This window comes from Myotis nattereri (genome assembly GCF_964212035.1).
Source record: "Myotis nattereri genome assembly, chromosome: 1".
Taxonomy (NCBI): domain Eukaryota; kingdom Metazoa; phylum Chordata; class Mammalia; order Chiroptera; family Vespertilionidae; genus Myotis; species Myotis nattereri.
The window spans coordinates 184,714,820-184,737,988 of record NC_138075.1 but is presented as its reverse complement, the minus strand read 5'-3'; the positions used below and the strand labels follow the sequence as shown (position 1 = coordinate 184,737,988).

General features: G+C 39.1%; 1 protein-coding gene across 1 annotated transcript; it reads left to right on the top strand.

Moving 5' to 3' along the window:
• Positions 1-1,074: 1,074 nt before the first annotated feature.
• LOC308529808 (albumin-like) lies at positions 1,075-21,779 on the top strand (the record flags this gene model as incomplete). The annotated part of the gene is given in 16 exon segments (XM_081106147.1): positions 1,075-1,125; positions 1,127-1,157; positions 5,433-5,490; positions 6,556-6,685; positions 8,685-8,873; positions 9,007-9,113; positions 9,412-9,544; positions 10,890-10,987; positions 12,459-12,588; positions 13,785-14,011; positions 15,514-15,646; positions 16,739-16,836; positions 18,228-18,366; positions 19,012-19,235; positions 20,971-21,103; positions 21,738-21,779. Coding segments are annotated over 16 exon segments (1,923 nt in total).
• Between the last annotated feature and the right edge of the window lie 1,390 nt (positions 21,780-23,169).

Here is a 23,169-nt window from a genome sequence, read left to right as displayed (position 1 = left end):
AATTTGATTTTTTTTGTTTTCTATTTTAACTATTGTGTTACAATATGATATTGCAGTGAAAAGGAGATTGAGAAACAGATACTAATATTTTCATTTATTAAGTGCAAAATAGGCACAAAGTAGATGTGTGCCTGACAGAGGACTAATTTTGTAAATTAGAAATACACTACATCCAGTTATAACAATTGCATGTTTGATGAAGTCTTCCTTGGAAACTCATATTGAAAAAAGGCTACCGTTAGAAATTGACTTAAAAAAAGAAGTGCTTATTCTTCTTTCTCAGGAGGTAAAGAGAAGCCAATATAATTTATCCAAAAGGAAATTACTTTCTCTATTTAAGAAGTTAGAATAGTTTCCTTTTTTTCTTTTCTAATTTAAGTTTTGGGGCTTTAAAAGTAGTTTTCTCCAATGGAAATAATTCCATAGGCAGACATTCTTTTATTTCTATTCCTTAGTGGTCTGAAAGACAAGTCAAGCTCCATTATTCATGTGAAAAGCATATTTGGAATTAGTAATCTATATAGTTCAGAGCTTAGCTCTTTTAGTAAGTCTTGTTTCTATGCTAAGTAATTGGTTTGGCTAAATTTTTGCAAATATTTAAAAACTAAAATGTTCAAATGGTAAATCACACACAAATAACATGGAAATGAATAATGCCTATAGGGACAAAAGTAGGTTTGCAGGTGATTGTATGGAAAATAATGCAATCACTAGTAAGTAATTATACAAGAGTACACTCCTACTCACAACTGTAAGCCTACTTTTGCCCTACCCGGTAGGTACAGATCATTTTAACGCTTAGGTAAAATTGGATAAGATGTTTTATATAACTGTAATGAACTGACAAAGTCTCATGGAGAAAACAGTTCCAGATGGCAAACATATGCAGGAAATTTAGTAAAACAAACTGTTGGCAAGAAAGCTATGAATTTTATAATCAGTTGAGGACAATGAAAATACAAAGATAAGTCTAGTTAATAATCTACAATGATTAGTTAAAGAGTATATTAGTGCTAATGTCTCTCCATTCATCCCGCCCTTTCTCTTTTTTCAACCCCACAAGCCTTTGGCACGATGAAGTGGGTAACATTTATTTGTGTTCTCTTTCTTCTTGACTCCGCTTACTTACTCCAGGGGTGTGTTTCGCCGAGATGCACGTAAGAATTCTATGATTTTATTGTTCAAATTTATTTCATTTTTCTAGTAAAAGAAATTTTCAGTATACCCTGCATCTTTAAAGAAGAAAGTTTTCCTTTAGCATTAATTTCTGGACTTTGATATTTTGTATTTGTGACCCCTCTGAAAGTTATCTTAATACTTAGAGTTATCTTAATACTTAATACTTAGAGGCCCAGTGCACAAAAATTTGTGCACTCGGGGGTGTTCCTCAGCCCAGACTGTGCCCTCTTGCAGCCTGGGATCCTTCAGGGGATGACCACCTGCTGGCTTAGGCCCACTCCCCGGAGAATTGGGCCTAGGCTGGCAGAAAGACATCCCTCTGGCAGCCCGGGAGTCCTCGGGGTATGTGGGCTTGCCAGTGGGGAGCAGGTCTAAGCTGCAGTCGGACATCCTTAGCACTACTGAGGAGGAGGGAGAGGCTCCCACCACCACCGCTATGCTAGCAGCTGTCAGCCTGGCTCGTGGCTGAGAAGAACTCCCCCTGTGGGAGCTGAGTGACCACCAGGGGGCAGCTTCTGCATTGAGCATCTGCCCCCTGGTGGTCAGTGTGTGTTATAGTGGCAAGTCATTCCCAGTCATTCTGATGTTAGGATCAGTTTGTGTATTACCCTTTTATTATATAGAATAGAGGCCTGGAGCATGGGTGGAGGCCGGCTGGTTTGCCCTGCAGGGTGTCCTGGAGCAGTACTCGGGTGCCTGGCCAGCCTGGGTGAGGTGCTGATGGCTGTTTGTAGCCTGGCCACAGCTCCTTCAGAGTATGGGTCCCCCCTGGGGTGCCTGGCCAGGCTGGGTGAAGGGCAATGGCTGTTTGGAGGCTAGCCATAGCCCTTTCAGTGTGGTGGTCACCACTGAGGTGCCTGGCCTGCCTGGGTGAGGGCCTGAGAGCCGTTTTCAGGCTGGCCACACCCTTCAGGTTGGGGGGTCCTGCTGAGGTGCCTGGCCAATTTGGGTGAGGGGCTGATGGCTTTTTGCAGGTGGCCAAGGCCTCCAGTGGGGACCCTCACACCATGAGGGTGTGGTCAGCCTGGGTGAGTTTCTGATGGCTGTTTGCAACCTGGCCAAGCCCCCCAGCAGGGACCCTCATCCCATGAGGGTGTGGCCAGCCTGGGTGAGGGGCTAATGGCTGTTTGCCAGCTGCCACACCCCCTTCAGGGTGGGGGGTCTTTCTGGGGTGCCTGGCCAGTCTGGGTGAGTGACTGATGGCTGTTTGCAGGTTGGCCGCAGCCCCTTCAGGGTAGGGGTCCCCGCTGGGGTGCCTGGCCAGTCTGGGTGAGGGGCTGATGGCTATTTGCAGGCTGGCCACGGCCGCCAGCCACCCAAGCTCCCAGTGGAGGGTGGCTAGAAGCAGGTATTTGGGATTTATTTATCTTCTATAATTGAAACTTTGGTGCCTTGAACGGAGGCCACAGCTGGTCAGGGTAGGCGGAAAGCTTGGCTTTCTCCATCACCGGGGCAATCAAGCCTCCCGCTTGCTCCATCTCTGTGGCTTCTGGCTGCCATCTTGGTTGGGTTAATTTGCATATATTCACTCTGATTGAATGGTGGGCATGGCTTGGGGTGTAGCCGAGGTGCAGTCAATTTGCATGTTTCTCTTTTATTAGATTAGACTAGAGGCCCAGTGCGTGAAGATTTGTGCAAGAATAGGCTTTCCTTGCCCTGGCTGCCAGCACCGCCTTCTCTCTGGTCTGGAGCTGCCTTCCACCCTTGCGTGATGCCCAGAGGCCCGGAGCGGCCGGGGTGGGACAGAACACCTACGTCATCACCATGGCGATGAAGCAAGTGTCCCAGCCCAGCTGCCACCATCTTTGCCGTGTCAATTTGCATATTCCCTCCTTATTGGCTGTGGGCATTGCCATCTTTGTTGAGAAGTGATGGTCAATTCCATCTTTATTAGATAGGATAATTCTAACATTCTAAGTTTAAAAAAAAGGTGATAATATTTAGTAACTGTAATTTCCTTTTGCACATGAAGGGAGATAGAGCAACTTAAACTTCACAGAATATAGTGGAAGATAGAATTTAAAACTCGAAATTGCCAAAACCCTATCTACTGAAACTTGACTGTGTTAGTCAATCTTATAAATAGAATTTGTATTTATATATATATATATACTAGAGACCCAGTGCACGAAATTCGTGCACTCAGGGTGGGAGGTCCCTCAGTCGGGATTGCAAGACAGTGCAGGCCAGCCTGAGGGACCCCACCAGTGCACAATCGGGGTCAGGGAGGGATGCGGGAGGTTGGCCAGCCAGGGAGGGACCCCGGGAGTGCTCCAGGGCGTGTTGGGCCCATCTCGCTCAGTCCCGATCGGCCAGACCCCAGCAGCCAGCTACCTACCAGTCGAAGAGTCTGCTCCCCTGTTGGTCATTGCATGTCTTAGCAAGCGGTTGAGCAGCCTTAGCATATCATTAGCATATTACGTTTTGATTGGTTGAATGGCCAACTGGATGACCAGACACTTAGCATATTAGGCTTTTATTATATAGGATATACTAGGGGCCCGGTGCATGAAATTCGTGCACTGGGGGGGTGGTCCCTCAGCCCAGCCTGCCCTCTCTCACATACTGGGAGCCCTCAGGGGATGTCCTACTGACTGCTTAGGCCCACTCCCTGCTCCCCTTGGAGAGTGGGCCTAAGCCGCAGTCTGGCCTCCTTTTGTGGGAAGCAACCAGGCTGATCAGGGGAAGGCACCAGCTCCATCACCCTGCTGCTGCAGCCACTGCCAGTCACAGCAGCCACCAAGGTGTTTTCAACAACACAGACTCCAGTCCCTTCACCATGAAAAAATGACAACTTTCTTTAGGCATTTTCAAGATGTGTCTTTCATAGGGTATAACATTTCTTTATTATTATTTTTTTATCCTCACCTGAGGATATGTTTCCATTGATTTTTAGAGAATGTGGAAGAGAAAGGGAAAGACAGAGAGAAACATCAAAGTGAGAGGAACACTTTGATTGGTTGCCTCCTGCATGAGCACTGACCTGGGCCCCAGCCTGGGAAGAGCCTGCAACCTAGGTACATGCCCTTGATCAGAATTGAACCCAGCCTGTGGTAGGCAGGCCGAGGCATTATCTACTGAGCCAAACCAGCTAGGACAGCATATGATATTTCTTAGCCCTCCAGCAGAGGACCTTTGTTTTTTTCTCCTGGAGTGAGGTGGATAAACCCTACATCACCTTCTTGGATTCTTGTTACCCAAGTTACTAAGAATATTACCAGTGGAATACAGGGAGCTTAGCCAATGAGTGGTCTGAAAAGGTGTTTCCTCTGTAGTTCACACAGATCCCTGGCTTTGGCCCTGCCCAGGCCTCAGGCCTCAGGCCTCTGGCTGGGGCTTTAGGCCTGGGCAGGGGACCCCCAGACTGCTCCTATAGTAGGCTCTGCCCCTTCCCAGGCCAGAGGAGTGTTAGGCCTGGGCAGGGGACCCCCAGTCTGCTCTGATCGCCTGCTCAGGCCTAAGAAGGGGATCTCCAGCCCACTCTGATTGTAGGCTCCGCCCCTACCCAGGCCTCAGGCTTCTGGCAGGGTGTTAGGCCTGGGCAGGGGACCCCCAGCCCGCTCTGATTGCCTACCTAGGCCTCAGGCCTCTGTTTGGGTAGGGGACCCCCAGCCTGCTCTGATCACAGGAACCGTCCCTGCCCAGGCCTTAGGCCTATGGCTAGGGCATTAGGCCTGGACAGGGGACCCCCAGCCTGCTCTAATTGCCTACCCAGGCCTCAGGCTTCTGTCCAGGGGTGATCGCTGGCTCCGCCTCCACGGTTCTGATCTGTGACCTGGATCTGGCGGGGCGTCCGGCACTGCCCGCCCCACCTGCAGTATGCAAATTTAACGGCTACCTTTATTGGGTCAATTTGCATACTCCTCTGATTGGCTGGTGGGTGTAGTGAAGGTACAGTCAATTAGCATCTTAGTATTTTATTAGTGTAGATTTTTCATACTGTTCTCTCAGTAGCTGTTAATAGATATTAAGAGCTTTAGTAGATACTTTTTAGGTCTTATTGAAGTTTGAATATAAATCTAAAGACATTTAATAATTGTAATGACTTTTTTCAAATAGTATCTCTGGTGATTCAATATTGCTTTTGTTTAAAAGCAGAAGAAATAGTTCACCATCATCCTAAAATATTTTGAAAGAATCAGAGCCCAATATTTGGAGCAAGTGAATACCTAGTGAAATGGAGAGAAACATAAATGTAATATAACCAGTTGTTTTCTTCCAAATTTAAACAAATCTTCTTTCTCCCCTGCCAGCTACAAGTGAGCTTGCTCATCGATATAAGGATTTGGGAAAAGAACTTTTCAAAGGCCTGTAAGTTAAAATATTGAAGAGTCAAATTTAATGTTTCTAACAACATGCTATTATTCTGAAGTTCTTATCTTCCCCTGTCTTTAGAGTCCAGACCCAAGAACAGTATTGTCTAATAGAATTTTCTACATTGATGAGACCATTCCATATCAATGCTGGCCAATATGGTAGCCACTGGCCACACATAGTTGTTGAGTACTTTTAAAAACTATATATTTTTACTGATTTCTGAGAGAAAAGCGGGGGGGGGGGGGGAGAAATCAATGATGAGAGAGAATCCTTGATCAGCTGCCTCCTGAGGATTGAGCTTGCAATCAGGGCGTGTGCCCTGACCTGGAATTGAATTGTGAACTCCTGGTTCATAGTTTGATGCTCAACCACTGAGCAACACCAGCCAGGCTGAGTACTTTAAACACTGAACGCACAACTGAGGATCAAAAGTTTAAATTGTATATTGTATCTAATTTTAATTAATTTAACTATATAGTCACATGTGGCTGATGGCTACTGTATGGGGAAGTGTAGTAGCTCTGGAACTCTTACCTAAGCTTGATGGAAGGAAAATCTTATTATGGTTCCTTTCCCAGCACACACTCAGATTCCTTTACCTAGCAAATAGATCTCTGGTTTCTCCAGAGCATTTTAATTTTTTTTTTAATCCAGTAAGAATTAAAAAATAGTTTATTTTTTAAAGATCAGTTTTATTCTATATCCTGATCAAAGGAGATGTGTGTTGTGTGTTTGTTTTAAATAGTCCAAGGGTCTATGTAACACCCTCATCTTAACAGTTAGATCTATTTAGCATGCATGTTGCTTTCTTACTCTGTATGTGTTCATCTACTCACATAGATATGCAAACATGGTGGAAGTGCATATCCTTTTTGTTTGGAAAACCACCTATCCCTGGTTAGGCCTCAGATAATTGCTGATGTGAATAGTTTTTCAGGATAATAGTGAGATGCATAAAATACTATGGGATATATACTGATAACAATTTGTTCTCTAGCATAGCAACTGACTTTATATTAAAGTTTATTATACTACGTTTTCCTATGTCCCATGTTTCAGGTTGCTGGTTGACTTTTCTCAGTTTCTCCGCAGTCCCCTAGATGCGATTGTAAAATTAGCAAATGAACTAACAGACCTGGCAGATGTATGTGCTCTTAATGAGTTAGCTGAAAATTGTGGCAAGTCACTTGTAAGTACACTGTGATTTTCAATATTATTACTTTTTATTTTAAGTAATCCTGAGCATTTCAAAGGGAAAAGAACCTATTTTGGCTTTCTTAGTTATTACTTAAATGATTATATTTGAGAGAAACACTCACAAATGGGTAGAACCATTGTACCTTCTGTGATAGAGACATTCTAGCTATGTCCACAGTTTTCAGGCATTTCTTTATTGAGACCACACACAATGAATTTGTCATTTGTGAAAGTCTCTTTGTTTTAAATCTGAAGTTTGAGTTGTTTTCATAGAGGCTAATACTAATAGCATGGTTTTTAATTTTCAGAAAGCACTTGGGTGATTTTTACGCTAATTTTGTTAGCTGGATATAATAATAGTACAGCGATATATTCCCCCTTTTAAGGATATTCATACTTTTATATCAAATCAAATCTGAAGGCATTAATGTTTTAAAGGATTTTGAGCTTTTGGTGTTTCCAGATAGGTTTTTGTTGTTGTTAATCCTCTCCTGAGGATTTTTTTCTAGAGAGTGGAAAGGAAGGCAGGAGGGAGAGAGAGAGAGAGAAAAACATCGATGTGAGAGAGGTACATAAATTGGCTGTCTCCAGCATGGCCTCCCTCCCCCACCTCCCCCTGTCCAGGGATTAAACCTGAAACCCAGGTATGCACCCTTGACTGGGAATCTAACCATCAATCCTTGGGTGCACAGTCTGATGCTCTGACCACTGACCCATACCAGCCAGGGCGTAAAGTCCTTTTTTCATTTATCACTGAAGCTATTCCTCCTCTTATTTCTCTATATATATGTCTACCCCTGAAGTCAGAATCAGTACTTTAAATTCATACAATATTTTGACTCTAAATGTGAATAATAAATATATATTTTTGAAAATCAATAAATTCTGTCTTAAGCAGTATATTTTCCTTGGTATTACAAGTATTTTCATAATAAAAGTGAATGGGGATGGAAATAATTCCTTTAATGCAATGGTTTTGAGACAACAGTTTCTGAAATAAAAAAGATTTATATTTTAATGCAATAACAATTAATATATAGTGAATTGTAGTATTTCTCAGTTTTAAAACAGTATCTGCAGAAAAGTTGGACCTATCAAAAGGGAGTAGGTCAAATAAGAAACTATCCCAACACTTTCCTCTCTGATGTGAATTCATCTGCTTCTTAGAGGAGTATTTTCCCTTGATTTTTATTATGATTGCTTCTAGTCTTTAGCCTCGGGTGAAAATTGGATTAACACTCATTCTTTAAAGCCATTGGCTGGCATGCTGCACTACTGTCTTATTCGTGTGACAGTTACTTCTTAAAAATTAAAGATAGGCCTAGCCAGTGGTTTAGTGGTTAGAGCATTGGACTGTGCACCTGAAGAGTCTCAGGTTTGATTCCTGTTCAAAAGCACATATCTGGCCCCTACCCTGTTTGGCTCAGCAGATAGAATGTTGGCCCGAGAACTCAAGGGTCCCAGTTTCAATTCTGCTCAAGGGCACTTACCTTGGTTGAGGGTTCCTCCCCGACCACACTCCCTGGTGTTCCTCTCACATTCATTTTTCTCTCTGTCTTTCCCTCTCTCTTCCATTCTCTCTAAAAATCAATGGAAAAATATCCTCAGATGAGGATTAAAAACCAAACACAAAAAAAGAGCACATATCAATCCCTGGCCCCACCTGGGGCTTGTGTGAGAGGCAACCAATTGCTGTGTCTCTCTCACATGGATGTTTCTCTCTCTCGCTTGCCCTCCTCCTCCCTCCCCTCCACTCTCTCTGAAAAGCAATGGAAAAAATATCCCCAAGTGAGGATTAACAATAAACAAACACAAATTAAAAAGAAACATAGATGATCAAATTAAGGGAAACTAACCCTGAGAAAAAGTAGATTTCTATATGACTTCCTCAGCAAGGTTTACTGGTACATTACATTTTTAATACTGTTTTTTGGGTTATACAAACTATACAATACCACCCTCTAAACTGAAACCTTCTGTCTGCCATTTAGCACACCCTTGTGGGAGAGAAATTGTGCTCAGTTGAATCTCTTGGCGACCTGGCTGAGTGCTGCGCAAAACAAGAACCTGAGAGAAATCAATGCTTCTTGAAACACAAAGATGATGATCTGGACATCCCTCCACTGGGGGCAATAGACCCCAGTGCAACATGCACTGCCTTTCATCAATTCGAACAGAAGGTTTTGGGAACTTAAGTAACTTACGCTTCAAATTTAAAAATTATGAAATAGGTTAAGACTCAATGATAAAAATTACTACCACAAAATATTTCCAATATAAAAACTTCAAAGCTTTTGTTCTAATGACAAATAGAAAGAAATATTATTTAATGATATAAAATGTTACACAATAAAACATTTGATCAATGATCTGTTGGAATCCATGAGAACAGATATGATCTACATGAAAAACATTGACAAGTATTAAAATATTATGAAGATATATATTTTGCTATTGCCAGAATTAACTTCATTTTAGTCAATAACCTTATATCACCAATACTTAACTATTTTATATGTGTGTATACACTTTATATAGGTATATAAGTTTAGATTTTTCAATGACATAAAAAATGACAAATGCAAGGTCAAATTGAGTTTAATTAGTAAGTCAGATGTCTTTAGATTTTGGAGTTCCTAGAGAAAATGTTGATAATAAGTGTTCCTGTAATCCTGTCTGCTACAGAAAAGTGACTGCCTGTCCTTTTTAAAAATTTAGGTTCATACATGAAATTGCCAGGAGACATCCTTACTTTTATGGCCCAGCGCTCCTGTACTATACTCAGGAATATAAAGAAACTTTGACAGAATGCTGCCAAGGTGCTGGTGCAGATGCCAGGCTGGTCCCAAAGGTATGCCCAGCAGAAGAACAGAAGAGCCAGTTCAGACTCAAACCTCAGATTTGGTGCAGCTTTTGTAGAGCATCTAAGTCTCTGATATAAACTTCTTTACCTTCAAAAAAGCCTTCCTTACTCTTACCCACACCAAAGATTCTTCACCCTCTTTGAAGGCCTCTAACAGTCTTATTCCTCCTTGGATCTGATAGAGGGAACCACTGTGGATGTGTCTAAATACCCCTTTTATTTTATAGTGAAATACAGAAACTCGTTAGTTAAATTGCACAGCAAAGAGCAATAGCTTTTGTTTATCATTTTTGAACCTTTCATATTGGGGACGAAATTCAAAGTGGAGTATTTCACTGCTTCTAGAAGTCTGGGGTTAGTCATTCATTCTATAAATATTTATTATGCACTCATCATGTTTTATAAGGTATTTATTTATTTTTTTAAGGTATTTATTTTTTAATATATTTTTATCAACTTCAGAGGGGAAGGTAGATGGAGAGATGAGTGAGAATTATTGATCGGCTGCCTTCTACATGCCCCTTCCTGGGGATCAATCTCAAAACGGGGGCATGTGCCCTGGCCAGGAATCGAAAACTGATGTCCTGGTTCTAGGTGGATGCTCAACCACTAAGCGGAATTGGCCAGGCTACTAGGGAGTTTATTGATGTGAGAGTTGGTGAAGGAGGGATTTAAATGAATTTATGCAAAATAAAAAAATCAGTAAAATTTTATTCCCTGGGATATTAGTGTATTTTCCCTTCTGTTCCCTTTTCCCTGGCAATGCCCCATGCTGGGTGTTCATTATCGAGGGCAGTGGTCGGCAAACTGTGGCTCGCGAGCCGCATGTGGCTCTTTGGCCCCTTGAGTGTGGCTCTTCCACAAAATACCGACTTTGCGCATGGGCCACGAAGTTTCAATTGCACTGTACGTGTGTGCCTGCACATGGTATTTTGTGGAAGAGCCACACTCAAGGGGCCAAGGAGCCGCATGTAGCTCGCGAGCCGCAGTTTGCCGACCACAGATGGGCTTTCACTATGACCAAACTGATTTTTCCTCTAACGACATAGCAAAATAATTATTTTCCAACATTGAGTATTTGGGACTTTAGGTGTACAGTATGTCTTTAAAATTTAATTTTTCATAGTCTCATCTGAACTTATGAAGGGGTGTTTCATGTAGAATTATTTTTCTATTTTATTTTCCCCATCACCATTTATCCTCCTGTACCCTCCTCCCTCTCCCCCCATCTTCTTACTTCTCTTAATCACCATGTCCATGAGCTTTTCCTCTCTTTTTTTCTTTTTATTCATGTGAAATTAAAAATTTTTTTTCAAAATTATTTCTTTTTCAGTTGGATGCCTTGCAAAAAGAAGTACTGCGTGCAGCTTACAGAGAGGAAGTCAAGTGTTCCATGCTCCAAAATAGCGGAGAAAGTGCTTTGCAAAAATGGTATTTTGAAAGTAGATTTGTACTTTATAATGATGTAAAGAATAATGGTTCAGTTGAAAAAATTGCACATTTTTACACAGTGTTTTTACATAAGTCTTTTTGCTTGTCTACAATATACAAATTTAACACAAGTGAAAAATCAGAGCATAAATGACAATTTCTCATCATTTTTAATCATATTTTCTCAAGGTACTCAAAAATTTTGAGGGTATCTTTTTTTATCATTCAAGACCAGGTATTTGAAGTCCCATTTATTTGTAAAGATTAGGGATCATATTCAATTGGTCCATGATTTTTATACAGTTGTAGTCAGGGTCATTTATTTTATTGCCCCCTGCAATCATCAGAAACTGCTTACTTTTTGTTCTGCTAATTAAATTCAGCCATCAAGATCACTTCTCATTTTTTCATGGCTCCTGCTCTGTTCTTAATCTCTTGTTGCCTGGGCCTCTATTTTTATATAATTTAGCTGGTTCTCGGAGAATCCATCCTTCAGCATCTGAGCCAATAAATCTCACCCTTGTCCCCAATCCCTCACTTGTTAGTCAACAATTAATTAGACAAATTAGTTGTGTTTAATCATCACAAACAGAGGATAAAATGAAAGGAAATAGACATTTATCAAGGTCTCCAGAAACTATCATTTGAACTATCTTTGCCTGTCACTTCTACTATTTGCTCAACAAAATCAAGCAAATAAGTTAAAAAAACCATCCCAATGTGAAACAACGCACATGTAAACAGGCTGTGACTGGTTTGGGGGAAGAAGTATCATTTATCAGATGTAGGCAAGTCTGAAATGGTTTGTGAAAGCCTGTGCATATTAGCCTTTCACATCTGTGATCAGGCTTGAGTCTGTGCTGGATAAATTTCTGGGTATAAATATGTTAAACTCTATAATCTTAAAAAGTTATGAAAGTTGTTTTCTCAGCGTCCTTTGGAACTCAGGAGGAAGACTTTTAATTAGATAAAAAAAATAACTGGAGTTTGGCCTTTCCAGTTTATAAAGTGCTTTCCTATGCATCATCTAATTTAATTCTCACCACAGTCCTTTGATGCAGCACGCGATGTGTCTCTCCAAGACTGAAGCTCAGAGATTCTAAGTAACTATCCGAGGATCGCACTGCTAATGAGCAGTAAAATCATATCTGGAAGTCAGATATGGAATCCAAACCTGATGCTGCTCAGATGTCCCCTCTTTCAGAATCCTCTATGATTTCTAATTTTATGAATTGCTGACTTCTTTCTACCCACCACACACACCTTGAATAGATAATTCTGCCCTGAGCAAATATTTTGCCCTAAAATAACTTGGTTTAGAACTAGCACTAAAATATGAACTAATGAATTTTACAAATTATTTACATATTTTATTTTGTCCTCAATTTACTTGTTATAAGTAGTGTTTTTGTAGTGCTTTCACGTAAAATATTACATGTTAATAAATTGTGATGGGGAATTTTCCTTTTAGGTTCGTATCTGACCTGAGCAAGAGATTTCCTAATGCTGACTTCATGATGGTTTCCAAATTGGCAACAGATTTTTCCAAAGTCCACAAGGAATGCTGCCAAAGTGACATGCTTGAATGTGCAGATGACTGGGTAAGGAATGCTCAGTATTCTCTTTGGTGTCTTTGCTTTGGTAACATGCTCAGTGGGTACAATGAATCTATTTAGTATAATTGGTGACAGCGGACAGTGAATTGAAATTTCTTCTATGTCTAATATACTCAATTCTTTCCCTGCCTTGTGGCATGGTATGTATGTATGTATGTATGTATGTATGTATGTATTTATTTTTTGTAAACTTGGCTATCCCAGTCACAAAATGATCTGATACATACATTCACTAATTTGTAATCCCTTTCAGTCATATTGTACCTGAGAACAAAGGTTCAAACTGAAGTAGGACAGCTGCAAAGGTAGATTTCTTTGGGAACATGGGTAGAGTTGGAGAAGACCTGGTACCTGAAGACATTGTTGGAAAGTATGTAATTTTTTTCTATATATCCTCCCTTAATACACAAATATTTAGCATAATATATCTCCCCCCCCCAATGTAAATATATAACCAATTACCAGAATCCTAATCTCTCGGAACACTTTATGGAAAATTTAAGGCAGATATTTTACGTGTGTAAGTAGGGCCTGTGACTACGCTCTTGACTAATTTTTCAAAAAATCCCTTGCACTGTATTTAGTCATTTGGTTACACAATGCCTGCACTTAATGTCAGGGAATATTTGGAAAAACAATACTAGGTTCTATATATATGTGCTTTATTTTTCAATTACTGTTTACATTTAGTATTATTCTGTGTTGCTTTCAGATGTACAGCATAGGTAATTAGTACATCATGTGCTTTATAGTACAGAGTGGACCCCTGATATTTCCCACACACAGTCATTAGGATACTATTGACTATATTCCCTGTGCTGCAGTTTACATCTCCATGATTATTCTGTAACTACAGATTTGTACTTCTTAATCTCTTCATCTTTTTCACCCAGCCTCCTAACACTGGACTTCAATTTCAAAACTTAAGTGCCTTGACAGAGGAAATATAAAATTAATAAGTAACTGTTACTGACTCATTTTTAATCAAGTGGAAATATTTTAGTAGTGCTGTCTGAATCTACAGATTTAGGAGCATTGATTGAAAATGTTCTTAGAAAGCAGGTTGGTATGTATATGGTCTTAGAATACAGTGGACATGTTCTGCCAAAATAATAAAAATTTGGAGAAAAGCTATAACGATGTCAATTCATTTTGAATAACTTCCATCAATTAACTTACAGGCAGATCTTACAAACTATATGTGTGAAAATCAAGCATCAATCTCTACTAAATTGAAGGAATGCTGTAATAAGCCTGTGTTGGAAAAATCTCACTGTCTTGCTGAGAAGGCAGGTGACAATTCAGCTGCTAACGTAGCTGCTAACCTGGCCTCAGTAACTGCTGCTTTTGTTGAAAATAAAGACGTTTGCAAAAACTATATGGAGGCAAAAGATGACTTCCTGGGCAAGTAAGTGTATGAAGAATTATCCTTTCGTAGCATTGATATAGTCTGAGGAGTTAGAAAACACTTATAGCTTTTCCTTTGGAGGTGTTACAGTTGTTGCCTGCAATGCTTATTCATCCTTCTCTTTCTGAGCCTTTAACATTTTTGGGAAAAGTTAATAATTTTAAAAAATAGTCATAAAACAATACCAGTCATGGCAAAAGCTAAATCAATAGAGAAGAGAATACAAAGTTTTAATTAGGCTTTTCTATCATCCCTCCCTCCTCATTCCTTGCTCCCTAGGAATATTTCTGGGAACATCTCTAAAAACATTACGTATATACATGAATTATATACATATCATTCAAGTATTTATTCAAATACTATTTCTTGAATGTACCATGACATGAGTGTATATAAGTCATACATCTTTATATCTCTGTATCTCCCTCTGTATCTGTCTGACAGCGGCATAGAAGTATAAAGAGAAGTATGGAGTCTGCTACCAGGTGCCCTATATTTGTTTGTAAAGATAAGAAGTTCCATAGCATGACAAGGCAGCATTTAGTTAAAAGATAAAAGAAATAGCCCTGGCTTACATGCATGGCTCAGACCTGGTTAGAGTGTCCGCTGGAGAACCAACGTGTCTTGGATATGCATTCTGGTCAGGGGCACGTAGCTGGGTTGCAGGTTCCTTGCCCTGCTTGGGGTGTATGGGGGAGGCTACCAATTGATGTGGCTCTCTCACATCAATGTTTCTCTCTCTCTAAAATCAATTGAAAAGGTTACCTCTGGTGAGGATTAAAAACAAGATAAAATAAATAATTATATATAGTTAGTAAGTGGTGATAAACTTTGAATTTCAATTTTGGATAAAATTCTGTGCACTAAATAATATTTCATAAAATTATGTATCCTTCCAGATTTCAAGCATACAGAGAGGAACATAAAAATGTAAGAATATCTATCTATCTATCTATCATCTATCTATCTATCTATCTATCTATCTATCTATCTATCTATCTATCATCTATCTATCTATCATCTATCTATGTATCTATCTATCTATCTATCTATCTATCTATCTATCTATCTATATCAATCATCTATATCTATGAGAAGCTTTTTGAGATATAGTTCAAATCAAACAAGAGATACATAATAATAGGTGTTATTTATCAAACATTTAATATGTGCCAGTGTGTGTTATGCACAAATTATGGCATGTGTTCCTCAAAATCCACCTTATAAGTTAGATTCTATTATTACATCCATTCTAAAGAGGAGGAAACTAAGACTCTGATAGTGTTCATCAGTTGCCTAAGGTGATATAGTAAAATAAGTGTTAGAACGAGGATTTGAATGAAGGTAGCTTTACCCTGAACCCCTAGCCCTTGGCCACCACCCTTTATTGCATGGGTTTAGTCAAATTGAGACCTATGGAGTATGAGTCATGCTTGTGGTTAGTTAGGTGATTTTCTTGCTTCTTTGTTTAATGAAGTCTATTTTATTTTCATCTTAATTAGGTTTTTGTATGAGTACTCAAGAAGGCATCCTGACTACCCTGTTTCATTGCTACTGAGACTTGCCAAGAGGTATGAAGCTACACTGGAGAAGTTCTGTGCCACCGATGATGCTCAGGCATGCTATTCCAAAGTGGTAGGTTTCTCAAAGGAAGAATGAAATGCAGCTCTTTGGTGATTTCAATAAAAAGAGAGAAAAATAATGCCAGAATGCAAAATTTTCTATAATGCAATTGAGCCATTCTCTTGAGATAATTTCAATTTTGTGCTCTTCGACATTTTAGGAAGAATGACTTCAATAGAATGGTAAATAAAACCTAGATAAGTCAAGAGAAAATGATTCGAATGCAGCAAGCTCTAATTTCAAAATCTTGACCATATCTTTCTACTCTCTCCAGGTCCTGAGAGTAAAATAAGATAAGGTGAATGTAAATGTTAATGAAAAGAGATGTAATTTAAATATGAAGAGAGTTTACCTGGTTTCAAGGTTTATGAAGTATCAAGAGTTACGATATTAAGGGAGGTTGTGAAATCTATTTATTTAAAAAAATTTAAAAATTTTTTGATAAGGTTTAGAAATGGATATATAAGAAATTATGTAAGGTGAGGGAATCTGTTCTTGAGGATTTTTAGCATATTTCGCTATGCTCAGATGGGATTTTAGCAGGCTTAGCATATTTAGCACCTTTAACAAATGTAGTGGTTTCCAAAGTTTAGATTTAGAGGGAAGTCATTTTTTCCTCTACTAAGAACCTGCTGTATGCTAGGCACCATGCTGAATCCATGACTGAAGGTGAAATCTCTTACTTCAGAGAGCTCAGAATCCAGCTGGAGAGTTGGCTTTATAATAAAAATAATGCTTATAATCACAGCTATAATTTCTTGAGCATTGACTGTGCGCCAACCACTGTTTTAAGCTTATCATTTCATTAGCTCAGGTGGTTTTTACGGAGCAATTCTTTGAGTTGAGTACCATCTTCATCCCTATCTTAGAAGTGAGGTTTCTAAAACTTGGTAATCAGAAGTAAAGTTCCACAACAAGAAAATGAGCAAATACCAGAGCCTGCAGAGCGTGAATATTCTTACTCACTACGTTATGCTATGCAGTTTTGAGGTACCTGAGAAGATTTGCATCAAAGATTTATTTATATGACTTTGAGCAGAAAGGAAGAAACCTGCATCTGGCCCTCCGGTGGAATCCTGTAAACACAATTCTTTTATCTTTTAGCTTGATGAATTTCAGCCTCTTGTGAAGGAGCCACATGAAATAGTAGAAAAAACCTGTGAAGTTTTAGGAAACCTTGGAGAGTATGGCTTCCAAAATGTGTATGTATTTTTGTTTTTGACTAATTTTTTTCCTATTCAATTTGTAATTTTTAAAGACATAATGTATATACTAGAGGCCCGATGCATGAAATTCATGCTAGAGTAGGCCTTCCTTCCCCCCTCTGTCGGCACTGGCTTCCCTCTGGCACCCCAGTTCCAGGCTATCCTCTGGTTGCTGGCAGGCACTTGGGACCCATGTTTCCCTCGCAACCCCAGCTTCATCCAGAAAGACATCTGGAAGGACGTCAGGTCTAATTAGTATATTATGCTTTTATTATTATAGATACTCCCTGTCATACAACTTTCAGTCATTAAAATATAGTATATATTTCTAATTCTTCTTTGACAAGAAAGACTGGATAATGGGAGATGAAATAGTTGATGGGTTGAAGAGACCTATATTTGAATGAAGTTCTAAAAATTATCCTCTTGAGACTGGGAAGGAAAATACAAAATCTTTTCCTTGGAATATAGGAACTGTGGATGCTCTGTGAGTGTTAAGGAATAGTTTATGAACAAACAAAAGACAGCAATGCTTTCCAGAATAAGAAACGGTTTGTCTTGAGTAGCAGTGGCTCAGGAAGTACTGTAATATATGAGTTGATAGACTAATATCCTGATCTAATAGAGCCTTACAGATAGAGGTAAAGTCAAAGGAGGGACACACCATTAGGTAGATATTTACTGTTCAACTTAGTCATGTCAGCACTCTTTTAACTGTGGGTGGAAGGGATAGCAATAATTAACAAGTCTCTTCCCTTGAGTAGATTACAGCCATATATTGCCTTAAAATGGTGGTTGGAATTCCTAATAAAGGATTGTCACTTTGTGCCAGGTTGATGGCATACTTTGTCTTTTTTAATTTAATCTCTGCACCATTCCTATTGGGTCAGGTACAGATCCTCCCATTGTATAGGCCAGAAAACTCATTCATATCTTTCTAATTTAGCACAGTGCTGCTACACAGGGGTGGACAAGAGTAGGTCTACAGTTGTGAGTAAGCTAAGCATAGTTAATAAATCTGTGGTAATAATCCTAACCCGCATGTGTTTTTCCAGATGAACAACTGTAATTCTACTTCATTCCACCCTGTATATTAAGCTCTAAGTAGGTTTTATTGAAAGAAAGAAGCAATTAATAAATACATGAATTACACTGAGTTATAGTAAGCTAAATCACTTTCCTAAGATTATACAGCACACGTGGAATTCAAAATTAGGCTTACCTTGTTGCTTAAGACAAGGTCTCCCAACTTTACCTCATGGTGGAGATAACTTCATGAATGGAAAATTATTGTAATTAATTTTGTCTAGGTGTTCTCTGCTTCACCTACTATGCTAGAAAAAGTAGTTTCTTGCCTGGCTGAGAACTCATGGACTCTTTTGTTACAGAGTCTTAGTTCATTACACCAAGAAAGTACCCCAAGTGTCAACTCCAACTCTTGTGGATTTCTCAAGAAAACTTGCAAGAGCGGGCAGCGAGTGTTGCAAGCTCCCCGAATCACAAAGAACAGCTTGTTCTGATGACCATGTGAGTCCTTTAAAATATAATAAGTCAATAGTGATGAAATTTGGCCTTGAAATATTTACAAAATTAACTTTCAGAAGCAAGAGTGAACTAATTGTGTGTGTGTGTTGTGTGTGTGTGTGTGTGTGTATGTGGTGTGTGTGTGTGTATATGTGGTGTGTGTGTGTGTGTGTGTGTGTGTGTGTTAGGGTTAGCCAGGACTTGGATGTCCACATTATCCTGACTATCAGAATCAGGATTTAGATAAGATTCTAAAGATGATAAATTATTCTGAAAAAAATTCCATGAATTTTTAATGTTTCATCCTGGCATGAAAATATATTTACTTTTTGGGGTGACTTTCCCTGAATGTATCAGTATATGACTGCTTTCTCCCCAATCCAATACATACCTAGGAGTCACCTCAAATTATTTTAATAAGTTATTTTCTCAAATGGATTATTCTGAAAATGTAGGCATATCTAAAAGAGAAAAGACTTATAAATGTCCCTTAATACTTGAAGTAAGTAAATCACTCCCTCAAGTCAACCTTGCATTCAGCATTGGTAATTAAAACACAACACTTTTTTTGGTCCATTGGAAAGTAGAGTTCAAGAAAACTTTTCATTATGCTTCTTTTGAATTTCTGCTCTATTCTCTGTTTGTCAGCTGTTCAAGGTCCTGAACAGTTTGTGTGTGGCACATGAAAAGTCACCAGTGAGCGACAGAGTTACCAAATGCTGCACAGGGTCATTGGTGAACAGATCATCATGCTTTTATGCTCTGGAGGTTGATGAAACCTACGCTCCCAAAGAATTTAGTGCTGAAACATTCACCTTCCATGCAGATGTATGCACACTTCCCGAGCTTGAGCAACAAGTCAAGAAACAAACGTGAGGAGCATTTCATTCCTGCATATGTTTGTAATCTTGATAGTGAGAACTGTCCATTGAATGGGTGACTTCTTATGAAGTATTGATTAAATTCCTTAGAAAAGTGATTAAATTCCTTAATATGTAAGTATTGGCCTTTTGAAAGTGATAAAAGTGTAAAAATTAAAATGGATAGATTTTTGTTTTCTTAGCAAAAAAGAAAAAAAGAAAGAAAGAAAAGTACAACAAAACTATATTATAATTTGGCCTAGCAATCATTTAGAATAATCTTATTTTTAAAAATTTATTTCAGAGAGAGGAAGGGAGAGGGAGAGTGAGGTAAAGCATGAATGATAAGAGGGAATCACCGAATGGCTGCCTCCTGCATGCTCTCTACTGAGGATTGAGCCCACAACCCAGGCATGTGCCCTGATCAGGAATTCTAATACTGAGCTCCTGGTTCATTGGTTGCCACTCAACCACTGCACTACACTGGCCAGGCAAGAATAGTCATGTAAATAAAGACTGCAGTAGAATAATATCTTATCCAGGTTCAATTGAAAAAGCTGAACAATTAACTGATTCATTTGTGCAGATAGTAAATAACTTAATAGAAGTCTTAGAAGAATATATGTCTAGACATAAATGATTTTAAGTTGTTTTTCTGTGCTATGGCAACCTGCAGGCAAGGCAAACCTCTGAGATGTAACTTTTGTGAAAGGAATTTGGATGAAAAACATCTAGAAATGAGAGTTCTGAGACTAGACTCTCTGAGGCTGTCACAAGGGGTTAGATAGGCAACATAAAGTTGCTGTCCTGTCTGGTGGGTTCTGATCATGGCCATAGACTTAATTGGAATATTGCAAAACTTATTGTGCTCACACGACTCTCTAGCACTTTTATCTGTGCAGACGTCAATGAAAGAGAACCGCCAGGTCCATGAGTTTGGATAGTTTATTTCCCATGGCTCCTGCATATTTATTTTGAATGGGCCAATTTCTAAGACAAAATATATAGATTCTTGAATTAGAAACTTTAAAATGGAGTCCAAGGTAATTAAGCTGTTAAGGATCAATTTTAGTTCTTACATTGCTATAAACTGAATACTTTTTAAATGTAATGACATATAATTTCCAAAATATGTCTGGGAAGAGTTTATTGATTTATTGACACTATTACTATTGAGCAATTTGCATTGATGATTTTATTTGAACCTTCCACCAACCCCAAGAAGGTAAATTTTTTTCTCCTCCTCCTATGGAAATGAGAATATTGAATTTTGTAGTGGTAAGCCTGGGCCTCAGGATCAGAGACTTGCCTGGCTCCAAGAATTATGATCTCAAACAACAGCGCAATGAAGCCAGCCCATCTGGTGAGGTGCTGTTTACTGGAATAGGAGCTGTTGTACGGAATGGAAATGCTCTGACTGACTTAGGCAGTGGCTTTCCTTCTTCCCATTCCCATTGGACTCCCACCAATGACAGTAAATATTTAGAGTTTTCAGATTGCAGTGAATACACCATATGAGAAATATTAATACGAATTGAAAGCATTTCTTACATCTTGAAAATTTTTTAATGTTTTAGAAATTCATTGGGAATATTTTTTATATGGAACCATTTTGACTTTTCAGTCGTGTGGCTTTTTATTGTTAGTAGAAAGTCAGAGACTGCAGACTGGAGAAGTATGCAGAAGCATCTCCATTTTTCTTGTGAGTAACCTCTTCCGTGTTTTGTTTTGGTTCATTTAAATGCAGTGCACTTGCAGAGCTGTTGAAACACAAGCCCAAAGCAACTAGGGAACAACTGAAAACTGTTATGGGGAACTTCTCAGCTTTCTTCCAGAAGTGCTGCGCAGCTGCTGACAAAGAAGCCTGCTTTGCAGAGGAGGTGCTGGAGTCACATTCATTTTAATATACAGTGTCCTTTGTTGCTTGCTCAGGCTGGGGCTCAGTGGTCTCTGTATCTGAAGGACACCCTGTACCTGGGGCCCAGGAATCTTATTCTACATACATTGTCTGAAAAAATGACCTAAATTAGCTCTTGTGTTTTTCCCCTCCTGCTGCACTGAAGCATATTGTTAAATGTTTGTAGTGTTTGTTCTGTTTACAAACTTGGGCCATTTATGAATTCAAATAGGAATATTCAGAAGTTCTGAAATCTTTTGGTAGAGACATCATTAAACCAGAACCTTAATTTATTAAGCATTTTCTTTAAAAGTTCTGGTCTGCAATTTGGTTGAACTTAAGTTTTACAATTAAGATTTCACAGGAAAGTGGGGGAGTTTATCTTTAAATGTCTGAGTCATTTATTGTTTTTTCCTATGACTTGACAGTAATGTTTTTATGTCTTTGGGCACAATGGGTGTCAGTAATTTTCCTTCTAGAGATTCTAGTACTAAGTTGGTATTAAAGGGTGTGAAGCATGGACAGTTATTTTGTAATCATCAATGTCTGTATAATGTTCATTTATCCTAATAATGATTCTAATACTTCCCTGAAATATGTCATTTCTTTGTATTCAGGGTCCAAAACTTGTTGCTTCAAGTCAAGCTGCCTTAGCCTAAAATCAGCATAATCACAAGCATTTCAGGTAACTATCCTCGGGATTTTCTTTAAAAAATTAATGATAATAGTTAATATTAAAATAGATAAGAACCATATGGTCTAGTGCCAATCACTATTTTTAGGGCCCTTGTGTAGATGAACTTATTTAATTCTCACAATAGTTTTCTGAATTGAGTTCCATTATTATTCCCATATTTCAGATGCTAAAATGAAAGCACAGATCAACCATAGACTAAGTAGTTTACCCGAGGATCACTGGGCTTCTGAGAGGTGGAGCCACAATTTAAAGCTGAAACCAGATGTTGACAGTTAATTGCTTCCTGTTCTGACTTAGTGTGGTAGGATAGATAGACAGAGCCATTGAACTAAGCAATGATTCACAGTGGATTACTTCAGGAATTAGGCTGGACCATATGCATTCTTGCAGGGTAAAAAAGCTGAATGACAATGATTGCACAAGGTTCAACTTAATAACTCAATACCAAATTCATGTCATTGGAGAATATGAGAAATCTGCCCTGTGAGCTCCTATTTAATAGTAAATAATTTGCTACTAAGTTTCCAGTATGTCAACATTCTGAGTTTTAAGACTTGCTCTTCTTAGATCAAAAGGTCCACTTTAAAATTTAGGTGTTTGACAATAAACATGTTAACATGTTTTATCCATTTTGGTTGTTATATTTTGGGGAAAATTAAAAAATAGAATAAACTTTCTTAAAATAAGTTGTCTAATAATTTTGTAGCATGGATTTCTTTAATATTTTTCAAACTGACCATGATGCTTATTCCACTAACTACGTTTTAACTTACTATTTGCTAAATGATAATCCTATATAATAAAAGCCTAATATGTGAAGTGTCCGACTGTTTGATGAGTTACTATCATGCACACTGACCACCAGATGGCAGATGCTCTGACCGGTAGGTAGCTTGCTACTGGGGTCTGGCTGATCAGGACTGGGCAAGATGGGCCCTCCAGCGGTCCTTCCCTGGCACCGATTGTACATCAGTAGGGTCCCTTGGCCCGGCCTGCACCCTTTCGCAATCTGGAACCCCTCTGGTGATGTCAGAGAGCTAGTCTTGGCCAATCCCTGCTGGCCAGCCTGAGGGACCCCACAGGTTCAGAAGTACCTGCACCAGGCCTCTAGTATCTACATATTGTGCATTCAGGCAAGGAAGAACTTCCTGTCTTTGAAAATTTGGTTGTTTGAAAATGGTTTGTTGTAGTACTAAGTGGTAAGATTTTATTCCTTGAGGTGTAATTTGGGAAGACACCTTGCTTATTTGTAATTATGAAGGTAAGAAATAGATATTTAGTGAATAACTTGGAGGAGTGATGATGGCATCTGTGACTCTGAAGCTTGAGGAGTAGGAGGATGTCAGTGACTA